This window comes from Biomphalaria glabrata, chromosome 3, assembly GCF_947242115.1.
Source record: "Biomphalaria glabrata chromosome 3, xgBioGlab47.1, whole genome shotgun sequence".
Lineage (NCBI taxonomy): Eukaryota > Metazoa > Mollusca > Gastropoda > Planorbidae > Biomphalaria > Biomphalaria glabrata.
In genome coordinates this window covers 52437714-52458064 of record NC_074713.1, presented here as the reverse complement: position 1 = coordinate 52458064, position 20351 = coordinate 52437714, and the positions used below count along the sequence as shown (strand labels likewise).

At 38.4% G+C, this 20351-nt stretch overlaps 1 protein-coding gene across 2 annotated transcripts in view; it reads left to right on the top strand.

Moving 5' to 3' along the window:
- Positions 1-1926: 1926 nt before the first annotated feature.
- The window catches only part of LOC106080292 (B-cell lymphoma/leukemia 11A-like), a 96592-nt gene continuing 78167 nt past the window's right edge, over positions 1927-20351 (top strand). Inside the window, exon 1 of one of the 2 annotated variants that reach the window (XM_056022596.1) lies at positions 1927-3399. In XM_056022596.1, the coding sequence (XP_055878571.1) occupies positions 3348-3399 (52 nt within the window). In that variant the 5' untranslated portion in view covers positions 1927-3347. The remainder of the gene's footprint in view (positions 3400-20351) is intronic. The other variant, XM_013241632.2, reaches the window with a different exon arrangement.

Sequence of the window (20351 nt, the reverse complement as noted above, 5' to 3'; positions counted from 1 at the left end):
TGGCCAATCTAAGAGAGCGCCCTGGAAACCACCAGAAAGCTGTGGGCTGATTAAAAATTGTTTTGCAGAGAAAACAAAACGGGACAAAACAAACACGTTGAGAAAAAAAAAACTCAAAAGTTTGATACGTGGATAACAAGAATTCCCTTGGACTATTCTGTCTTAGTTGCAGGCTTAACAGACTGTATTAGGATCTCAATCTGCATGTCCAGGACTGGATTTAGTCTAGATAAGGCCCTACCTAAGTTTTTTTTTTTTTAGATATTGAACCCCTTAATAAACCCCCACCCCCAACCTGGCTTCGCCCAAGTTTAAAACATCAGGCAAATTTTCATTTGCTCTTTCTTAATAAGGATTTGGATTATCTTATCTTATATAATACAGACGTTACAATATATATAATATAATACAGACGCTACTTCAAAAAAGAAGATGATTACGTCCTACGCGTCATGCATTCAGTCATGCATATTAACCAATGACCTAAATTCTGCCAAGTCACTGGTTTTCCTGGCTGGCTCAGGCAACCCATTCCATACTCTAATAGCGCTAGGGAAGAAGAAGTATTTGTACAAATTTGTCCTAGCATATGGGACGAGGAATGTGCCTTTATCTTTGTGTCTTTCTTAGAATTTTATTCAATTTTGTTTTTGTATTTGAAGAATATGGTTCAGTGTTTTATGTATAATTGCTACTTTACTTTGAAGTCTTCTATCCTGAAGGTTTTTCTAAATTTAGTGATTTTACTAAAGGTGTTACTCTAGTCAAGTGTGAATAATCGTTTGTTATGAATTTCACTGCTCTATTTTGTGTCTGTTCCAGTTTCTTAATTTTTTCATATATCTGGAACCTTTCAGTGGGTTTATTTGGGCCCTAAGCTATAGTCTGTGTTGCTTATAGGTAACAGCACTGCGCATGTCCGACGTGTAGGTCCAAGGGTGAAAAATACTTCCCCCCCCCCTAAGTGGCCAGGTAAGAGAAGAAAAAGAAAGCCTAAAGTAAAAAACAAAAACGGAACTGGGTATATTTATTTTGGTTTGATAATATGCGTGACATTTCACTTTCCAAATTAGCCCTAGAGACTAGAGAGCCATCTTCAACCGTTCTTCCGATGAAGCACTGAGAAATCGATGAAGTGTCCTCGTTCCGCAAGAGAGAATCTTCGAAGTATTTCGCATATTATAGACCCAGACCAAGAGTTCGATCTGCCAAGTGATAAAACAAAATCTCTCTCTCTCTTTAATATATATATATATATATATATATATATATATATATATATATATATATATATATATATATATATATATATATATATAACAAATAAAAAGGGTCGATTTACAATATAATAATTTATATTTAATATATACTCTACTACATCGTTCATACTGTAAAACGATTTATGTTAAAAGTTTGGTTTTAAAAAAAAGGTTATTTCCCTTTACACACAGCGGAGATTTAGTTACTTATGCATTTGTCGAATTACCTTACGCGCCATTGTCGCTGAGATTTTTTTCTCTCCCCTTAAAAAAAAAAAATACAACCTTTCTTTTCCTTAGAACTTAACTTCTCATTCCCCCCACCCCCACCCTCTCACCTCCCTTTCTCCCCGCCGCCCCCACCTGCTGTCTAACAACACCCGTGTTCATCCCCATACGAGGCCTCGCGGCGATCTCCCAGCCAAAACCACGCTGGCCAATGCGGCTCGCGCAAACTCCACCCCCTTGCTGGTTCGTTTCAGCCATTAGCGCGTCGCGTTGCTTACCCCAGCTGACCCGCCACCACTGCCCTAGTTAGCTCGCTTCATTGATTGATAGGCTGATCTCGCTAGGTCAACGGTCCGAGTCGACACAAACTTTATGAAAACTAAATAAAAATAAGCAAAAAAATAAAAAAAACAAGGACGACCTACCACCTCCATCCCCCCCCCCTCCACTAGACGCACCATCAATTGACATGGCAATCAAAAACGTCAATCACAATAAAGAATTAGATGGTCAGAAGCGCTACTTGGCCAGGTTGTCACTCGGGCTTAAAAATTTATATCATTGTTTTGTCATTCTACGAATGACACCAAAGGACACTCTGGATTTACTTGCATATATATTATTGTTTTTTTTTTAGATCTGTTTTACTGACCAAACGGTGACCTACTACTAGGTCTACTTGAGATTGTTTGTTATTACAAAGTGATGTTTTGTGATTTAGTAGTGTTTAATTATTCGTGGCTAAGCTTGTCAAGTTATTAAATAAGATCTAGATCTAAAATATTATCAAGCTAAATCTATAATTCCATAAAGTAGTCCGTTTAAATACTATTGTTTGTTTCGGACCGTGTTAAAAAGTTTTAAAAAACTTTTTTAAAAGTTTTAGACTTATAAACTTTATAAAACAAAGAGCTCTACCCATTATCTAAAAGTTGGGATTAGTAACTGTTTTTTTTTTAAATTCACACTTCGGTGTGTTTATTCTGGAACTGTTGCCCCTGAGAGCCTCTGGTCGCAGCTCATCACCTGAAAAACACGTGCAGTTATCTATTACAGCATAGCTCTCACGCAATAAGAAAAGAAGAAAAACGACCATAAAAGTAACGGGCCTATACACCCCTCCGTAAAAGTAGGTTGCTCCGGCCGGCGAGGTCATTAGATTGCAGCACAAAGTGCGGGCCACTGACTTGATTGACCGCCAGCCTAGGAGAGGCGTGGCGACTAACAACACACCGGCAGGCAATCTTACAACACGTTAGGCCATAACGTTGTTTTTTTAACAGCTTTTCGCGTAACTGGAAAAAAAAAACACCTGATCTGTGTGAGGCAGTTAGCCACGCTTGGCAACCCGCCGGCCACACAGACCAACGCTCCCCGACCCGGACCGAGAGCACACAAGACCGCACGCTACCAGTGGTCGAAATCGAGCCGCTAAGAACAGTATCTCTTAGTGTAGCGAGGAGAACGGTATCGTGTGTTGTGTTTTGATTGTGTTTACAGAGGGCACTGCGTTTTATTGTGACGGGAAAGAGGTCAGTTGATTTAACACCCCCATTTATCCTATTGATCCAATCAGCCCAATCGTTTCCCCACGGCCTATTATCTGGCTAACGCGTGTACTGGTCACCTTAACCGCTTGGGCAGCGTGAGATGACCCGAAATGACCCGCGGCTAAAGAGGGTCTTGTGAGGACGATACTACAAGTGGAATTATTATATTTCGAAGGAATTTAACGTTTACTTTCGTAAAACATTCAATACTGTGGACTACCGAATGGACTGCCGCCATATTTGTTGTTATTTTTATTCTTTGTCCCTATGAAGGCCAAACGGCGACCAATGTTTTGATGAAGTATGAGAAATGTCACGCCGTAAACAAGGCAGACCTCAACAGCGAAAAACGCTGGATTCATGTGAGTAGAAGTCAAGACTAGTAGACTATTTTTTAGTATAATTTATCTAGACCCTAGTCTAGATCTTCTTTCTTTTCTTTTCCATCTTTTAAAATTATTTTATTAAGTTTTTGTTGATAGACTCTATCTATGCAAAACGAACCATGTCCGGTGTGTCAATCACCTTTTTTCGACCATCTACTCTAGATCTATAAAAAAAAAATCTATTCAGACTATTGTTGTAGATCTTATCTTATATATATAGATATATATAGATCTAGACTCTCTATATCAGTAGATTATTTGTTTACTTTTTTAAGTTAATTTAAAATTATACTTAGAATTAGATCTAGACTCTGTATAAAATATTATATACAGATCTAGATCTAGTCCAGATCTAGACTCTATATAGACATATACTATAGACTATATAGATCTAGATCTAGTTGAGTAAGAGTCTAGATCAACTAGATGATAGATAGATCTAGCCTACCATTTAGTCAATTTAGATCTAGACATCTACTGATATAATAATTCTAGATCTAGATCTGATATAGGCTCGACTCTCTAGATCTAGATCTATAGTATCGATCTCTATCGAAAGTTAAAGTCAGTAGTCTCATCTAGAGAGCTGGAGTCTTAGTTAGACCTATTCTATTATTTATTCTACATCTCGATCTAGATCTACACTCTATATCATCTAAATATAGATCTAGACTTCTAGAATCTTTATCTAAACCCTTTTAAATAAAGCTATAATAGAGTGTATATAGACTCTAATTTAAGACTAGATCTAGATTTCTAGACTATATAGACCTAGATCTAGATTCTTGATCTTGTCTAGATTTAGATTCTATATAGATCTAGTATCTAGAAGTCTAGATCTATAGACATAGAGCGTAGAGAATACGTAAACAATACTACATTTTGTAGACAACACACAGGCTTTTGTTTATTATCTCTAAATCTAAATTAATTCCACCGTTTAACATCTAAATTAAAATAAAAACACATAAAAGAAAGTTTTGGCAGAAGGTTTGGCCATGCAACCATAAAGCCTACATTACGAGCGTAGCGATCGTAACTTCATCATCACGCTAACCGGGGGGGGGGGGGATATATTGGGGTGGAGGGGAGGGACAAGCCCGCTTCCTTCTTTGGTTGGGCGCAGTATACGTCAGTAGCAGTTTCTCACAGATGTGGCAACTATTTGTTCGTCAGGCCAATACTTTTGTATTGTTTTCATTTACCTATAACCCAAGACACACAAAAAGTGACAGTAGATTAGGGTTATACAAAAAGGCCTACATTTAGATAAGATCTATATCTAACAATAATAAAACATAACATTTTTAAAGCATAAAAGTCTAGAAAAAAAAAACAACCTAGACTACATTTATTCCAAACTTATTTGTTCTTTATAAAAAGGAGACCTTTCATCACTATAATAATTACAATATGAATATCTAGAGATGTACTAGGTTTAATGTCTGTAGACTGTTAGTTTACATCTAAATCTAGAACCAGTTCTAAATGGTTATATCAAGATAAACATTTAGATCCATAGATTATTTATTAGTATTCACATTTATCATCTTTAGAATAAGGCAGGTGATGTTTATATGTAGATTTAGATCTATATAGGCATAGTCTTATAAACAATAAATAATAATTTAAAAAAAACATTGTAATTTATAAAATATAAAATCAAATTCTCAGTAGTCTAGAAAACTTTCCAGACCAATTACATTCATTCTCAAACCAACCATGCTTGAACTATTCTTATAGAAATATTTTCATAGCAGTCTACATTATATGGCCTATTATAGACTAAAGGCCCACTTTGACCTTTTTTTCTTTTCTACTGTTCATTTTTCTTTTTCTAATTTAACAGCTAAGAAAATAATTTAAATTTTCATTAAATAAATAAAGATTTGTATACCTTAAAATGGTAAAATATAGCTACAGGCTGTTAATAGTTATTAAATCATTAATGAAAATTAGATCTAGTTTTTTAAAGAAGGTAACAAAAAATGACAAAAAAATTTACTACACACACATATATATAAATAAATATAAATATGTTAAACTTTAAATTACCCTTCAATAATTGAGTAGGAGAAACAATGACATAAACTGTCCAACATTCAATTTAAAAATTGTTAAAGAAAATGTATCACTTGAAAGAAACAAATTCTTGAACATTTCAGTGTTTGTTTTACCACCCTACCCCCCCCCAAACACACACACACACTATTCCAGAAGCTGACATTATGGAGCAAGTTTGAATGTCATTCTGTCATAAGACATACAAATGTTAAACTGTGTGTGTGTATGTGTGTGTGAGAACCAGTTGATTGGAATACTGACTACACACAAGCTGTTTACTTCACAAATGTTTACTTTGGGAAATATATTTTACTTTGATGTTTCAAAGTCTGTTTAGTTTTTAGTTTTATATGACACTCATTTTTGTTTAATAACTTAACATTTTTTTTAAACAAAAAAAAAAGGGGGGGGGGAGAGATATACTTGTAGGATTGTATCAGTTGAGCTTCCTTTGTTTTGGTATTGTTTATTGATTGCTTATATTTAAAAGTTAGATGTTAATGGAAAACCTTTTGTAGGTTACTGACATCATTAAAATCATTTTTTTTTAAATCTGGTGCCTAAGTTAAACACTTTTATTTTACTTTTTGACCCACTTAAAAGTGTAGAATCTCATATTTCTTGTGAGTGAATACAAATGATTAATCTGGTGCCAAAATAATTATCACTCAGCAACTATTGGCTGTCTTATATCTTTACACTTGTAAAGGATGGTACAAATTCCGTTGTTTTTCCCTAACCAAATTCTTTTTACAAAAAGTATTGCTATCATTGTTTTTAAAGTATGGCTAGATTTAGTTTATTGTGCTTGGTAAGCTAAAGAACCATTGACATAATTATGGTCTTGAATCCGGTCAAAGGAAATACCAAAATGGCGGAGGTTAGTAGCTATAGGGGTGAAGCACATTTATGATTCTTACTCTTACATAATTGTATTTATCCATTTGTTTTTAATCTATGATAGTCTCTTAAAATGTAATGCTCATTTCCAATGATACACTTTGGGCTTAAACTATCACTCTTCTCTTAAAAACACATTTTCAAGTTATGGATTTAATATTCTCAAGGTAGATGAATTATTATGCAATGGACAGGTCAGCTCAAAATGTCTGATACTCCTTTCGGTACAGATTTCTTCCGTGACCAGAAGCTGAGCCACACACCCAGCAACACCCAGTCCCTTGTGTCTCCTTTTTTTTTTTTGACACTTGAAAAGAAGTGACCATCTCTTTTGCTCTTTTTTAAGGGGGTGGGGTGGGATATCCCTCTATTGACCATCTCAAGCCCTCTGGTCATTCATGCCAAGGGAATACTTGATTAGTGTTCTGGCCTTTGCTCTTCGATTATTCTGCCTTTTAACAGTTTTTTTTTTCTCTGCCATTGTCTCTCCATTGATACCATTCTCTTACCATTTGAACCTTATCACTTGTATTACTTTTCTTTTAGAAAGTTCCATTGATTTTATTTATACAAAACAAATCTTCAACAAAATATTTTTATGCTGCTTTAATTATAATTAATATAATAAGAACTTATACGAATGAGTGGGTAGTATCATTTTAAATTGTATCGTTGCTATTAGGAAATAAAAAAAAAATTCCTACACTTTTCATTGTTAAGTCAGCTTTGTTTATTAACTATGAACTGATTGATATCTAGTTAACTTATAGCATACATGTATTAATATCTAGTCAACTCATAGCATACATGTATTGATATCTAGTCAACTTATAGCATACATGTATTAAGATCTAGTCAACTTATAGCATACATGCATTGATATCTAGTCAACTTATAGCATACATGTATTGATATCTAGTCAACTTATAGCATACATGTATTAAGATCTAGTCAACTTATAGCATACATGCATTGATATCTAGTCAACTTATAGCATACATGTATTGATATCTAGTCAACTTATAGCATACATGTATTGATATCTAGTCAACTCATAGCATACATGTATTGATATTCTTCAACAATTCACTACTACATGAATTTTTTGCTTATTGTCTTGGATACATGAAGGCCTGGTGGAATTTGCACAACTAGATACTGACTCTTCACCCTTTCATTCTTTTTTATTGTGAAATAGATCAGTCTGGCTTATTTACATTTCTAGTTGTTGTTTTTTTGTTGTTTTTTTTATATTTTATTTACTATGCTTGTGTTAAATTATTTCATTTTTTTTTTAGATTAATTATAACTATAGGGAAACTCTATTTGGCTACGATTTTTTTCTTAAATGACATTAAGGTTTCTTTCTCTGTGGCTGTATTTGTAAGTTTGATGTGTCTTGAACCTATGTATTGAAATGTGTTAGGGTCAACCAATTGAGTACATTATTTGGTTCATGTGACTATACTAAGAGATGTTTTGTAGGTTACTTAAGATTAGTGTTAGGGATGCAGGCTGTCCCAGCCGCAAGCCGGGGAAAGACTTGATGATGTAACTGTAGACCAGTTGATTGGACCGGTCAAGCAGTGGTGGGTGTCCAAGTGGTGTAATCAATATAATCTAATGTGCTTGTTAACTTTGTGTTTCTCTAGAAGTAAATGTTTAGCCGCAGGGTCCATGGCCTCTCGAGCTCCCGTTCACAAGGAGCTGATAATGATTGAATTTATCATAGCACAGATCATTGATACGCTCCTTGGAGTGCTGTTAGAATAGGCACAACCAAGGGTCTCCACTCTCCCTGTTATAATTCATCCGTATGTATGTCTCAAGAGACGGACTGGTTGACTCCTTCTTGTTGTTGGAGCAGCTTTTGTTTTGTTTTTCTGACCACGTTCACGGTACTTTGAAGGGTAGTGGGTCCTGGACGTCACAGTACTATGGCACTCCTTCTGTTAGCCAAAAGTTTGGTCTTGCAGTTTAAGAATCTCTCTTTGTTTTCCACTCTTGGTATTGCATTCCCCGAGGAGCCACTAACTCTACTTAGCGTGAGATTTTTATTTTCTTTGATTATTAGCAGAAATTTGATGCAGTGACTTTTTGAACATTGATACCTAATTTCTTCTTTAACTCTTTTAGCATAATTGATTTATACCCCCCCCCGTATCTAATAATTGTTTTAACCCACCTCTCTCTGTCTCGTTCTCTCTCTTTCTTTTTCTCTCTCTCTTTTTCCTGTTCATGTCTTCTTTCTTATATTTTGTAGGTCGCTCTGAGGATGACGTTTGGTTATACAGCTAATAAGTCTCGGAGCCCCACTTCCCCCCCCCCCCGCCACCCTCCATGTATTAGTCCTATTGACTATTCCGTACCACAAAGAGTCAGTGACACGTGCTGGGGCTCCAGTGTATTAGTACCATCAAAAGCCTGAGCGTCGCCTCGCAGCCCCCCTCCCCTCCCCCCCTCCAGCCCTCGCCGTGGCGTGTTTGAGATCTCGGGGCGGGCACGACCTTGACAGCCGAGGCTTAAGGTTAAAAAATGACCCCCATGGCTTTGTCCATTACGTGCGGTTATCTCTTGGACTCTCATCACAGAACGGATCCGCACGGACAACTGTCCAGCGGTACCACTAACTCGCCAGGCCCGCGAAGAAGCCATCATTGATTTCCCTCTCTGTCCCTTTCGTTCCCCTTTTTTTTTAAACTCACGCTCCTTTTTTTTTTTTTTTTTTTTAACACATGATAGCATTACAACCCCCCCCCCCCACTCCCCCTAGTTTTCTTTCACAATCTGAATGACCCATTGTATTGAATGACCCATTGTATTGACCACCCAGTCCACGTTGTTTTTTAATGCACGTTCTGTAATTTTCCTTCTCGGATGTCCACGTTATTCTGTGACCTGAAGTTACTGTGTAGAAGGTTGAAAGATTGAACAATGTCCTCGACATGGACCAAGATGAGCTACTTACCAAATGGTTCATGTCTCCGAGTAAAATCATTGTTCTGGGGTGGAAAGTACACCAAGTATAGCACAATTGACATCTAGTTGTTTGTTTGTTTTGGTGACTTCAGGGGTTGTCCATACTAAACGTCTCTTACTGCTGGCTCGTCGTTTCTTGATTGTAGTGACTCGAGAATTTATTACCGCTGTGTCCTACTTAGAGTTGCTATATTCGATGTGTGTCCAGGGACACGTCATTTATATAAGCTTTGCTTATTCGCAAAAGCAATGTATTTCCATATCCCAGAGTTCTCATCTCCAAGCTACAAGGCTGGCTGCTCTACTTTCAGTGACCATCGCTGACCAGCCGACATGTCTGATGTAAGGGTCTTGTATAAATGTGACACACTAACAAAGTTAATGTGGACTTTGCATGTCAGAAGATATTTGCCAGCAGGAAATGGGACCAGTCCTTGGGGGGTGGGGAGAAGCGTGGTCATCTAAAACTCCAGCTGTCTTTCCCTATCACTCACACACACACACACACACACACACACGTCCCACTGACCTTTGTCCAGTTCTAGCCCATAATGTTAGGAAGGGTTGTAATGTGAAATGAAAAGCTGAGATTTTACAGATGTGCTAGAAGTAATGTGTTTGAACTTAAAACTCACGAGATTCCTCTATACCCCAGGAGAAAGGAAATATTTGAGGAGTTGTTTACCTTGAGGGAATGGACGAGTTATCTTAATGAAAGCTATTTGCACAAAATGAGAGTCTAATAGTATTTGGTAAGTGAAAGCTATTTGTACAAAATGAGTCATATAGTATTTGGTAAGTTTATCTATACCAGTGATTCCCAAAGTGGTCTATATAGACCCCCAGGGGTCTACGAGGACTTCCAAGGGGTCTACGGAAGTGAAAAAATAAATTGGGGGTCTATGGCCTGTTAATGGGGGTCTACGAAGGCGGATCTCATTGAATCATGACCATTCATGAAACTGACTCGTTCACACATGATTTGTAGGCCTACCTTAGTTAATCCTTTGAATTTCAACCATGTTAGCGGAATGATTTTTTTTTATTTAAAGATTTAAACGTATTATTTTAAATACCATAATTGTGTCTACATGAAAGTAATAATTTACATGGCCTAGTCTATAAAATGAAATGTTGACCGTAAATTGTTGGTTATTAAAACTTTGGCTTCATTCTTTCTTTGTTGAACAACTATTGCATTTGTTCTGTATTTTTATGTAACAAAGTTTGAAGCTATGTCGCTATGAAACCATCGAAGCTGGAACATCGAGAAAAGTCAACATGAAATAAAATAGATTCAGATTTGAAATATTTTTGAAAACTTTTAAATTCAGAATTAAGCCACAGTAGAAAAAAGTTGATTAAACATCATAGTACAGAATAGGTTTGTGAGCGTCTTACAATATATTTACTTAGGCTTATATCAAACTCTAAAAAACTGCACACTATAAGCAAAATATTGACTTTGCCAACCATTGAAGAGGTTTTACAATCTGTTTTACACAATCCTATATCTGATATCATTAAAAATTCCTCTAAGCAACAATACAGTTCAATGGCGTAATGTTGAAATGAGTTTTGGACAATGAATGGTTATCGTGTTATTACGATTTACTTTTTTAAAAAGCTGGACTAATTAACCTTGCCTGATAATGTAGTGGTATTATTATATTTTTGTTATGAATCAAGTAATTCATAAAGAATTGCTTTTTGCCTGAAATTTTGATCAATTGCTCCTTCAAACTGAAGTATGATAGTTGTTGAAAGGCTTATCTTTGACACCCTAACCCTATTTTTTCTGAGTTGTTGGTAGCTAAGATCCTATTTTAAAACACAGAAATTAAACGGGAATTGGACTAAGTCTATTTAATCGACTTGTTTCATTAATTTAATGAGGTTATGCAGCTACAATGTGATAACCTAAATTTGATCAACACGAAGGCATAATCTCGGTGTTTCATGTGAGGATTAAATTAATGAAGTATACAATGACAAGGATAAATTTTCTTACTTTCCAAATTTAAATCAGTCAGACATAATCTAATCGAGAAGATAGAATGTTATCCCGAACTAAATTGAAGCCCAAGAGTGACATTTTATTATCAAAGCTGCCCACCAATAGGCTTTTTTTTTGTTGTTGTTGTTGTTTAGTTACTTCTTGTAATGCATATTAAATTTTATTTTGCTTTATTTTTGCTTTGAATGTCATCAATAAATATATATCGCATAGTAATCATTGAGAAAAGCACATCTGAAGTTCATGAATTTTCAAAAAAAAAATGCTGGGGGGTCTACCGAAAACTTAAAAACATGGCAAGGGGTCTACGAGACAAAAAAGTTTGGGAACCACTGATCTATACCATACTAATAGGTCGCTACGTTGGTGGGTTTATGGAGGTGATACTGACATATACATTCATGGTACCATCATTATTCGATACTGGCATGTACATTCATGGTACCATTATTATTTGATACTGGCATGTACCTTGATGGTACCATCATTATTTGACACTGGCATGTACCTTGATGGTACCATCATTATTTGACACTGGCATGTACCTTGATGGTACCATCATTATTTGACACTGGCATGTACCTTGATGGTACCATCATTGTTTGACACTGGCATGTACCTTGATGGTACCATCATTATTTGATACTGGCATGTAAAAGTTCAAAATGACATTGATTTGTTGAAAAGTACTCATTGAGTTTTGTACTAGCTCCATGGCTACAACTGATGATAGAAAAACTGATGGCTACGGACACGTGATCCAATTTGCATACTGACGTCTTTGAATTGTCTTTCTGATCTTCATGCGTACATGTCAGTGAATAATGACGTTGCTACAGGACAATATGTGCGCATGCGCATGTCGCAACATTGGCAAGTTGACAATGTCTACTGTCCGTTGGTCACGTGTCCAAGGATGTGTGTTTTCATTCTTGTCAATTGTTTCCCCTCGCTCGGTTACTTCCCTTTGGCTGCCTTCATTGAGCTTACGCGAAGAGAGTTTCTTCCCAGGGAGTGCAGTGAATGTGCTTTTGGTCCATGTCAACATTTTGTTGACCAATAGATGAACAATTTTGGTCTTGACATGTACTGCGTGCACTGCTATAAGCTGTTATGCATTTGTTATGTAGGGAGGAGTGTCAGGCGCGTTGACTCCTTGAAATGTCATTAAGTCCGAGGCAAGACAGATGATGATGATGATGGTATTGGGTGTGATAAGGGTCCAGAATTAGAGCTAAAATTTTCTAGAGAATTGATAAAGCTGGAATCGACAGGTAATTCTAAACTTGGGCGTCGGTTGTGCCGTGCCAACATTTGCGTAGTTATGGAGGATTATCAAATCTACAATGAGCTTAGGTAATTGCGAAAGAGAGGCCTGTTACAATGCGATGTTTGAGTGGGCTTAGGTCAATACGAGTTTTACAACATTATGGCATTGATAGCGTTTTGACTTTGAAAGATTCCTTGACAGCAGACATCCCGACAGACACCGTAACAGTTCTCACCCCCAAACAAACAACTACCGGAAGTTACGGAATGATGACTTCTTGTCAACCTAGCATTGCGTTAAACAAAAAAAAAAACCCCAGAGCCACGTATTCTCAGACGCCTGGTGTTTTCTTGCTCAATCTGTCTGCAGAGTGTTGGTCAAACGAGTGCAAGTCTAAAACGGCGAAAAAGTCCCTCTCTAGCCACATGCCTACAACGCGATGAAAGAAATAGTGGACTGTTTTGTTTAGAATTGAATATGCGTGACAACTCGGGACAAATCAGTTGGATTTACTCAAATCTAGAACTTGTACAGCAAAAACAAAATAATGTTTAAGTGTGTTTGGGGGTGGGGGGGAGGGGGAGAAACCATCTGCAAAGAGGATAATATAAGAGGGAACTGGCGCCCCCCCCCCCCTCCTCCTTATTTTGTTCTCCCTTCATGTGTATCTCTCGTGTGATTGTATTGTGTTTGTTTGCAGTATGCCTCCTCACTGGACCGACTTTTCTATTGTTATGTCTAGTGTTGTCTACTGAGAAAGACTGAACAAAGGCATGGTCGATTGAGGGGGGGGGGGGGGAGAGAAGGACTACGGTAGAACTCCCAAGTAAGAAGTCACCCGGTGACGTTCCCCGATCAGAGACTGAAGGGTGGGCGACAGTTCCTGGTCCCCGCCTTACTGTATTGGTATTCAAATTAACATAAACTTACCACATGCGGGTGGGGGGGGGGGGGGGAGGATGACATGGTCTTTAACAATAGAACCGCGTGCACGAGATCTGGGTCGCTGTGATGTGTGTGTTTGAAATGGCGGCATCAAGTCAGAGTTTTTAAAAAGGGGTTCAAGAAACTAGATGGGGGGAAAAAAAAAAAAAACAACTAACAAAGGGAGTGAAAAATTGTACAGTTTTATTTCACTTGTAGCGAGGGATTATCTTGTCATTTTCCTTTAATGTTTGATTGTGTGTGAGTGTGTGTGTGTCTGGATTGTATTTGTGTATACCCTCCTACCTCTTAGTGTTCTCATACCAACAAGCAAAACACATACACACATAGAATTGATTCTATTATTAGAAAACAAATATAAATCATGTTATCGTGACCCACCGTAATATGTTTGTGGACAAAGGTGCTACGTCACGCTTAGATTACCCCCACTCGTCAGTGACCGTACTGACCACCAATGGTCATTTTGTATTATTACCAAAATATATTTATCTGACTTAAGTGATCATTACAATAAAGTGAATGAAGTCTGCCTCATATATACAACTCTGACTTGTCTGTGGAAAGTAGTTTTAGACAATGGATGAAATCAAATCAAATAAGCTTTTTTTTTTCCCCCCTTTTGTTTTCATTGAAGTCATTCACATTAATGCTATCACAGGGCGGGTCTTATCACGTGCATCACATTATTAGATCTGTAGAGATACCTAGAAGAAAACTGCTCTCATTCAGTCTTATTGACATCGGTGATGCCTTGTAAGAAATGCCCTCTCATTCTCACTCTCTCTCATTCTCTCTGTGTCTCTCTCACTCTTTCACGCTGTTCTCTCTCTCCTAACAACTATCCCTAGTTTTAGTATTTCGTTGCCTAGTACTACATTGTATTTCTTCGCGCGCGTGAGGGGGATGCCAAAAGAGGCTGTGGGGTGGGGGGTGAAAGGTCAGCCCTCTCCCTTCACGCACACACACACTGGCAATTTAATAACCTTATGTCCACTCTGGTTTATTAATATCTGGACAGCTATCCGAGTCAGATTGGGAAGGATGACCGGTCCTGTTTTTTTTTTTTTGTTTTTTTTTTGTTTATGGAGGGACGCTGGAGTCAAAAAGTTGATACAGAGTCCATCATTGGGCTCTCGTGGCCGAAATTGGGTTTTAACTGAAGAACTATCCAATTATAGACGTGGCTGTTGACTCGGACAGTGCTCCCTCTCCCCGCGGTCCCCACCGGGCCTCTTAGCCGAAATGTTATGGACACAACACATGTGCGTGCGAAAGCAAGGCCACTGTCCAGTGAAAACAATACACGCCGGCAATTATGTGAGCCATCAGTGAAATGAAGTAGATCTTCCCACTCTCCGGCCTCGTAGTCCCCGCCATCTTTTTATGTTAGCCTCAAATCACGGGCCTATCACTTAGCACAGTTTTATGTTTTGTTGGAAGTTTAATTTATGAGTGGTGTCATTTTGGGACAAATGGAACACTTTTTAGAACGAAGACATTCTTATGTGGTCAATATGTGGGTTTTTAGTTTTAATCAATATGTATGCTATTTTCATTGATCTATGTGTAGATCCCTGCCTCTCTGCCTCTCTCTCGCTTTATCTGTCTCTCTCGCTTTATCTCTGTTTCTCTCTCGCTTTATCTGTCTCTCTCTCTCACTTTATCTCTGTTTCTCTCTTATAAAGAGAGCGAGAGGAGCTATATATTTTCTTTTTAATATAACTTTCGTTAGATCTCTATGTAGGCAGAGAGTAGGGACATATACATAGAAGCCTTTAATATTATTGAAAAGCTTAAAAATGAATATAATGTCTGATGACTGTTTCATAACATTGTCAGGTTTCCGTACATTGAGTAACATTCTGTGTACATTGAGTAACATTCTGTAACATGTAACATTCCCTCAGTGACTTGTAACAAAATGTTTTAATGACAAATTTATTGAAGTTGGGCCGCATTTTCTTTTTCATTTCATTTATCTTATTTTTTTTTTCTTTTAATAATAGTCATTTACCATGAGTAAATTAAGATACTATCTTTGCGTTTACAAAAAAACAAAACAAAAAAAAACACAAAAAAAACGCAGCAGCATGGTCCATAGTGTACGATTGCAGCCCCATTCGTTTTAGGATCGATGAACTCGCCAACACGTAATTCTCGCTATCTCTCAGGATTGTTCTTGACACTAAAAACACATATCTTTAAATCTATTACTCATGTCAGTGTTTGTCTGTTATGAGTAGTTATGACTAACAAAAAAAAAACACTTGACAACTAGCCATTGGCTATTTCTTTCTTTGTGTTTTTAATGACCATGCAAAATTTGCCAATCTTAAGACGCTAGAGCCACTGTTTAATGACCGCTGAGTGTCTGGTGTCTAGAGAGTAACTTTTCCCTTTGCACTGCAGAGATGAAATGCATTGACCATCTTGTCACGCGGCAAGTAACACTTAGCGCCCCCGCTGGTCGCTGTCACTGGACCTCGCGCCCTTCCCCCTTTTTTTGTTTTCTGGACATGATTTCTCCCCCTCCCCGAAAAACTGACCCGTGCTTAGTGCGATCTGGTCACTACTGCCCTGTGTCCATCTTCTCCACACTCCTCCCCTTGACGTCCGCTCTAGACGGGACGGCCCATTTTGGGGTTCTGGCCAGGTTAGCTTGTCCATCAAAAGTTTGGACGTTTGATCACTGTTGCCCTGTCTTGAGACCACTCCCCGCTCGTGTCCTCTGTGTAAGCAATGGGAACATGCAGAGACGTTGATCTCGTAGTGCAGGCACAAATGTCTTCACGTTGAATGATTAACAGAAAGTTGGCCACGGTCAGTGTGTCTCCTACCATTTTACTTAGAATCGACGTTTGTGTCTGAGGATCCTCTTTCTCTCCTAACCGACGGTACCAGCGTTGATTCCACCAGAGTTTGGTAAATAATTACGGAGAGAAAGAGAGACCTGATGATTTGACAACAACAGCAAAAGTATAAATTTACAATGGGGACAGTGATAGACTTTGGATGCAAACAGAATTTTTAAAAGTGTATGAAAGTGATTAAAGTAAAAAAAAAAAAAGCAAGTGTCGGTTAATAAGATTGCGATAGCTGTTTTATGTTTAAATAATCAGTTCATATAACATCATGTTAATTTAACTCGGGATGCTACTTTGTCGGCGATTTTTTTTTTTTAGTAGAAACACTGAAACTTGTACCATACGTTTTAACTTTTGATTGATTGAATTTGTCAGAAAACTAAATAAGTTTTAAGAGGCGTTGAAACTGATGAAAGGTTTTATTATATGTATTTATTTCATAATGTAAAATTTCTCCCCATTAGAACATACACATATTACCCTCGGATCTATTTTTTTTATTGTAGGGTGATGAAATGTTAAGGCTGTAATGTCACCCCCCCCCCCACACACACACACACACTAGATGACTGTATTAAGTCCACGGTTTAGAGACGAGCACATGAAGACATTCTTTTTCACTACAGTCTGACACTCACCAACTGTCACTGCAGACATGACAGCAACCCAATTCGTGTTCCAGCCATTACTCATCCCAGCATTGGCATCGCATTTATCTGGCATCACGCTTACCAAGCAGACTGGTGTCTCTGCCCTGCGTACAGCAGCTAGACATACAACCAGTAGACTGGCATCACGCTTACCCAGCAGACTGGTGTCTCTGCCCTGCGTACAGCAGCTAGACATAGAACCAGTAGACTGGCATCACGCTTACCCAGCAGACTGGTGTCTCTGCCCTGCGTACAGCAGCTAGACATACAACCAGTAGACTGGCATCACGCTTACCCAGCAGACTGGTGTCTCTGCCCTGCGTACAGCAGCTAGACATAGAACCAGTAGACTGGCATCACGCTTACCCAGCAGACTGGTGTCTCTGCCCTGCGTACAGCAGCTAGACATACACATACAACCAGTAGACTGGCATCACGCTTACCCAGCAGACTGGTGTCTCTGCCCTGCGTACAGCAGCTAGACATAGAACCAGTAGACTGCCAACTTCCTTGAGCTCACTGAACACATAGTCGTCAGGCAAAGGCAAGTTACGACGGTGTCTTGAAGCCAGCATAAGGACCCGAGCTTTTATTCAACCTCCACGTAAAGATAGGTACCGTTGATTTCTCCCTCAGCCATTTTTTGATTTGTCGACTTCATTCGCAATGTAGCACGTAACTTGCCAGCAGCTTGTCTTGAAATATGATACCATCTTGTAATAAATAAACGTGAAAATATGATGGTAAAAAACATCAGGTTTGCTCACTTTGTCCTCTGTAGCAGATTGAAATGGACGAGGATAGAGAGTGGTCGGGGGCAAAAAACCTTCATCCCAGTTTCCCAAGATTCGAACCCCCGTATCATATCTCCGCTCTCATCATACAAACCTCCCCCTTTAGTAGAACTAGAATTCATGTATGCTATTCAATGAAAGGCTAGGCTAGACAACAGAGAACTGTTATGGGTCACATAGCTAACGTGGTAGTACTGGCTATTGATGGTCATTACACTGACCAGTTAAATATCCTACTGGTATTCACGACATTAAGCACTCTAGCTTCCAAAAACTACACAGGAAATACAAGAAGAAAAACTGGTGCCAATTCTTGTGGATGACCTTTGTCCTTCATTCCCTTCCGTCCTTGTGGGTTTTTTTTTCAGGGCCACATTTCACGGTCATTTATTGGTCTCATCCCAATCTCCCCCCCCCCCCATATCCTTGTCCTTGGCTTTATCTGTGTAGTTGTGTCCAGAGGGAAAACTAGCTTGACCTAATTTATTCTATTCAAATCTTGTTTCCGTTGCGCTGTGTGACCTGGAAGTCCGAGTCTGAATACTCGTGATGGTAGTGATGGTAGCGCTTGGTGGCCGCACTTAATGGAAACCATCATTCCCTTCCTTCTCCTTTTTTTTTTTACTTTCACCATCTTTCAGTTTCTCCGTTGTCATGCAGCCAGGTCCATATAGGTCCGAACAAGACACTGGCCCCATAACACCCCTATTGAAAGAAAACTATATGGAGAGATGCCATAGGCTAGATGATGTCCAGATTAGACGTCCTATAAATTGCAATGAACCCTTTGATACGGTTATGGTATTTGATTGGAACAATAATCATTTTAAAACAAAATACAATCTTTCAAACTTGACTGTCTTTGTTTACATGTATAGCTTGCTTTCCTCCTGATAGATAGCCACGTTGCACAGTGTTTCTCAAACTTTTTTCATAGTGGAACAATTCGCACATTCTGAGAATGTAGCGGAACACTTTGCTTATTTTTTTTTTAGAGAGATTAATTCACTTGGTGACCTCCTGATGAATTATTTCAGAAGATCGTGGAACACCTATTCAGGCCTGGCGGAACACAGTTTGGGAAACACCACATGTAGAGGGTATCAATTCATTTAGATTTTGAATTGATGTCTTGATCTCGTAGTAGACGGGCTAGTAATCTAGATAACAGTTTCCTCTGCACAAGCATTGGAATGTGTTTGTGAAACAGAAGAAGTAGAAGTAAGGGCCTACTGTTGTACAATACAAATCAAGTGTGTACGTAACTAAGTACGAGTGAATTGACGAGAACACTTTGCTTCTTGGACACTTTGTCTTCCATGTACGTAAAACAAACACTATAGAACTAGTTTTTTATATTAGTCTCTCTCGTCTCTTCCAGAGCCGCCATGTTTTTTATTTCACTATTAACAGATGGTTGAGCTCTCTGGTCAATTATTTCTCTTTTCCAAATGCCAAGGAGAAATGGAAATGTCAATATTGTATTGTTTAGTTACTCCGAATCCCACAATTCATTTTTTTTTGTTGGTTACAGTCCGTTGGTTCATCCACCTGTGTCCACCTCCTGGTTCCGGTCACCCCCCACGTACACACACACACACACTAGAGCGTCTAGTATTTGTTGACTTCTTACAGTGACCATAGAAAGACTAAAATGACATTTTTTTACTTTTTTTTTTCTTCATCTCTCTGTCTCAGTCCATCACTTCATTGTGGATCGAACCGAAGGCAAGCCAAGTGTTAGCGCTGAACCAGTTGAAGCCTATCTCTCCCCCCCCCCCCCACTCTGTCGTGTCCATCCCTCATTATAGCGCTCACTTTGTATTCTTGCGTGGTGTCCCACGATCTCTCGCCCCCTGTGTGTTTGTAGGAACCTGACCACGGCCTCTCTTCAATGAACCCTTTTTTTTTTCCTCCTCCTCGCTCCGTTTCTTACAACAACATATGGACTCCCTCCCCCCCTTCCCCCCCCTCGCCTTTTCCGAACATCCAGATCACTGTCCATTGAAGTGAAATGGTGGAATGGCTAGTGAAAAGACTGACCTGTCGGAGATTAGACCTTCCTGTGGCCATAATGAGGCTATTCTTTCACATTCTGAAACGGAAGCAGACTTGTCACATGACTAATGAAATCAATTCTTCATGTCTGTCCAGCTTTGAATCTATTGTCTTGGTGATGATATCAATTTATATAAAAAATATATCTGGCCACTTCAAGAATTTGAAAAGAACATATAATTCAATATATTACTATCCATTGAAGCCATTTGGGTTTATATTTTAATTGTCTAGAACAAGTATGACAGTGCCCTAATCATTATAAGTGAAGAATTTGTGTGGAAAGTGAACTTTGATAAGCTTCTAGTAGCATTTTGATGATTAGCTGGGAAGTAGATCTTTGATAGACCCCGCGGGGCTTATTCATTTCAGCGTTCTTCTTGT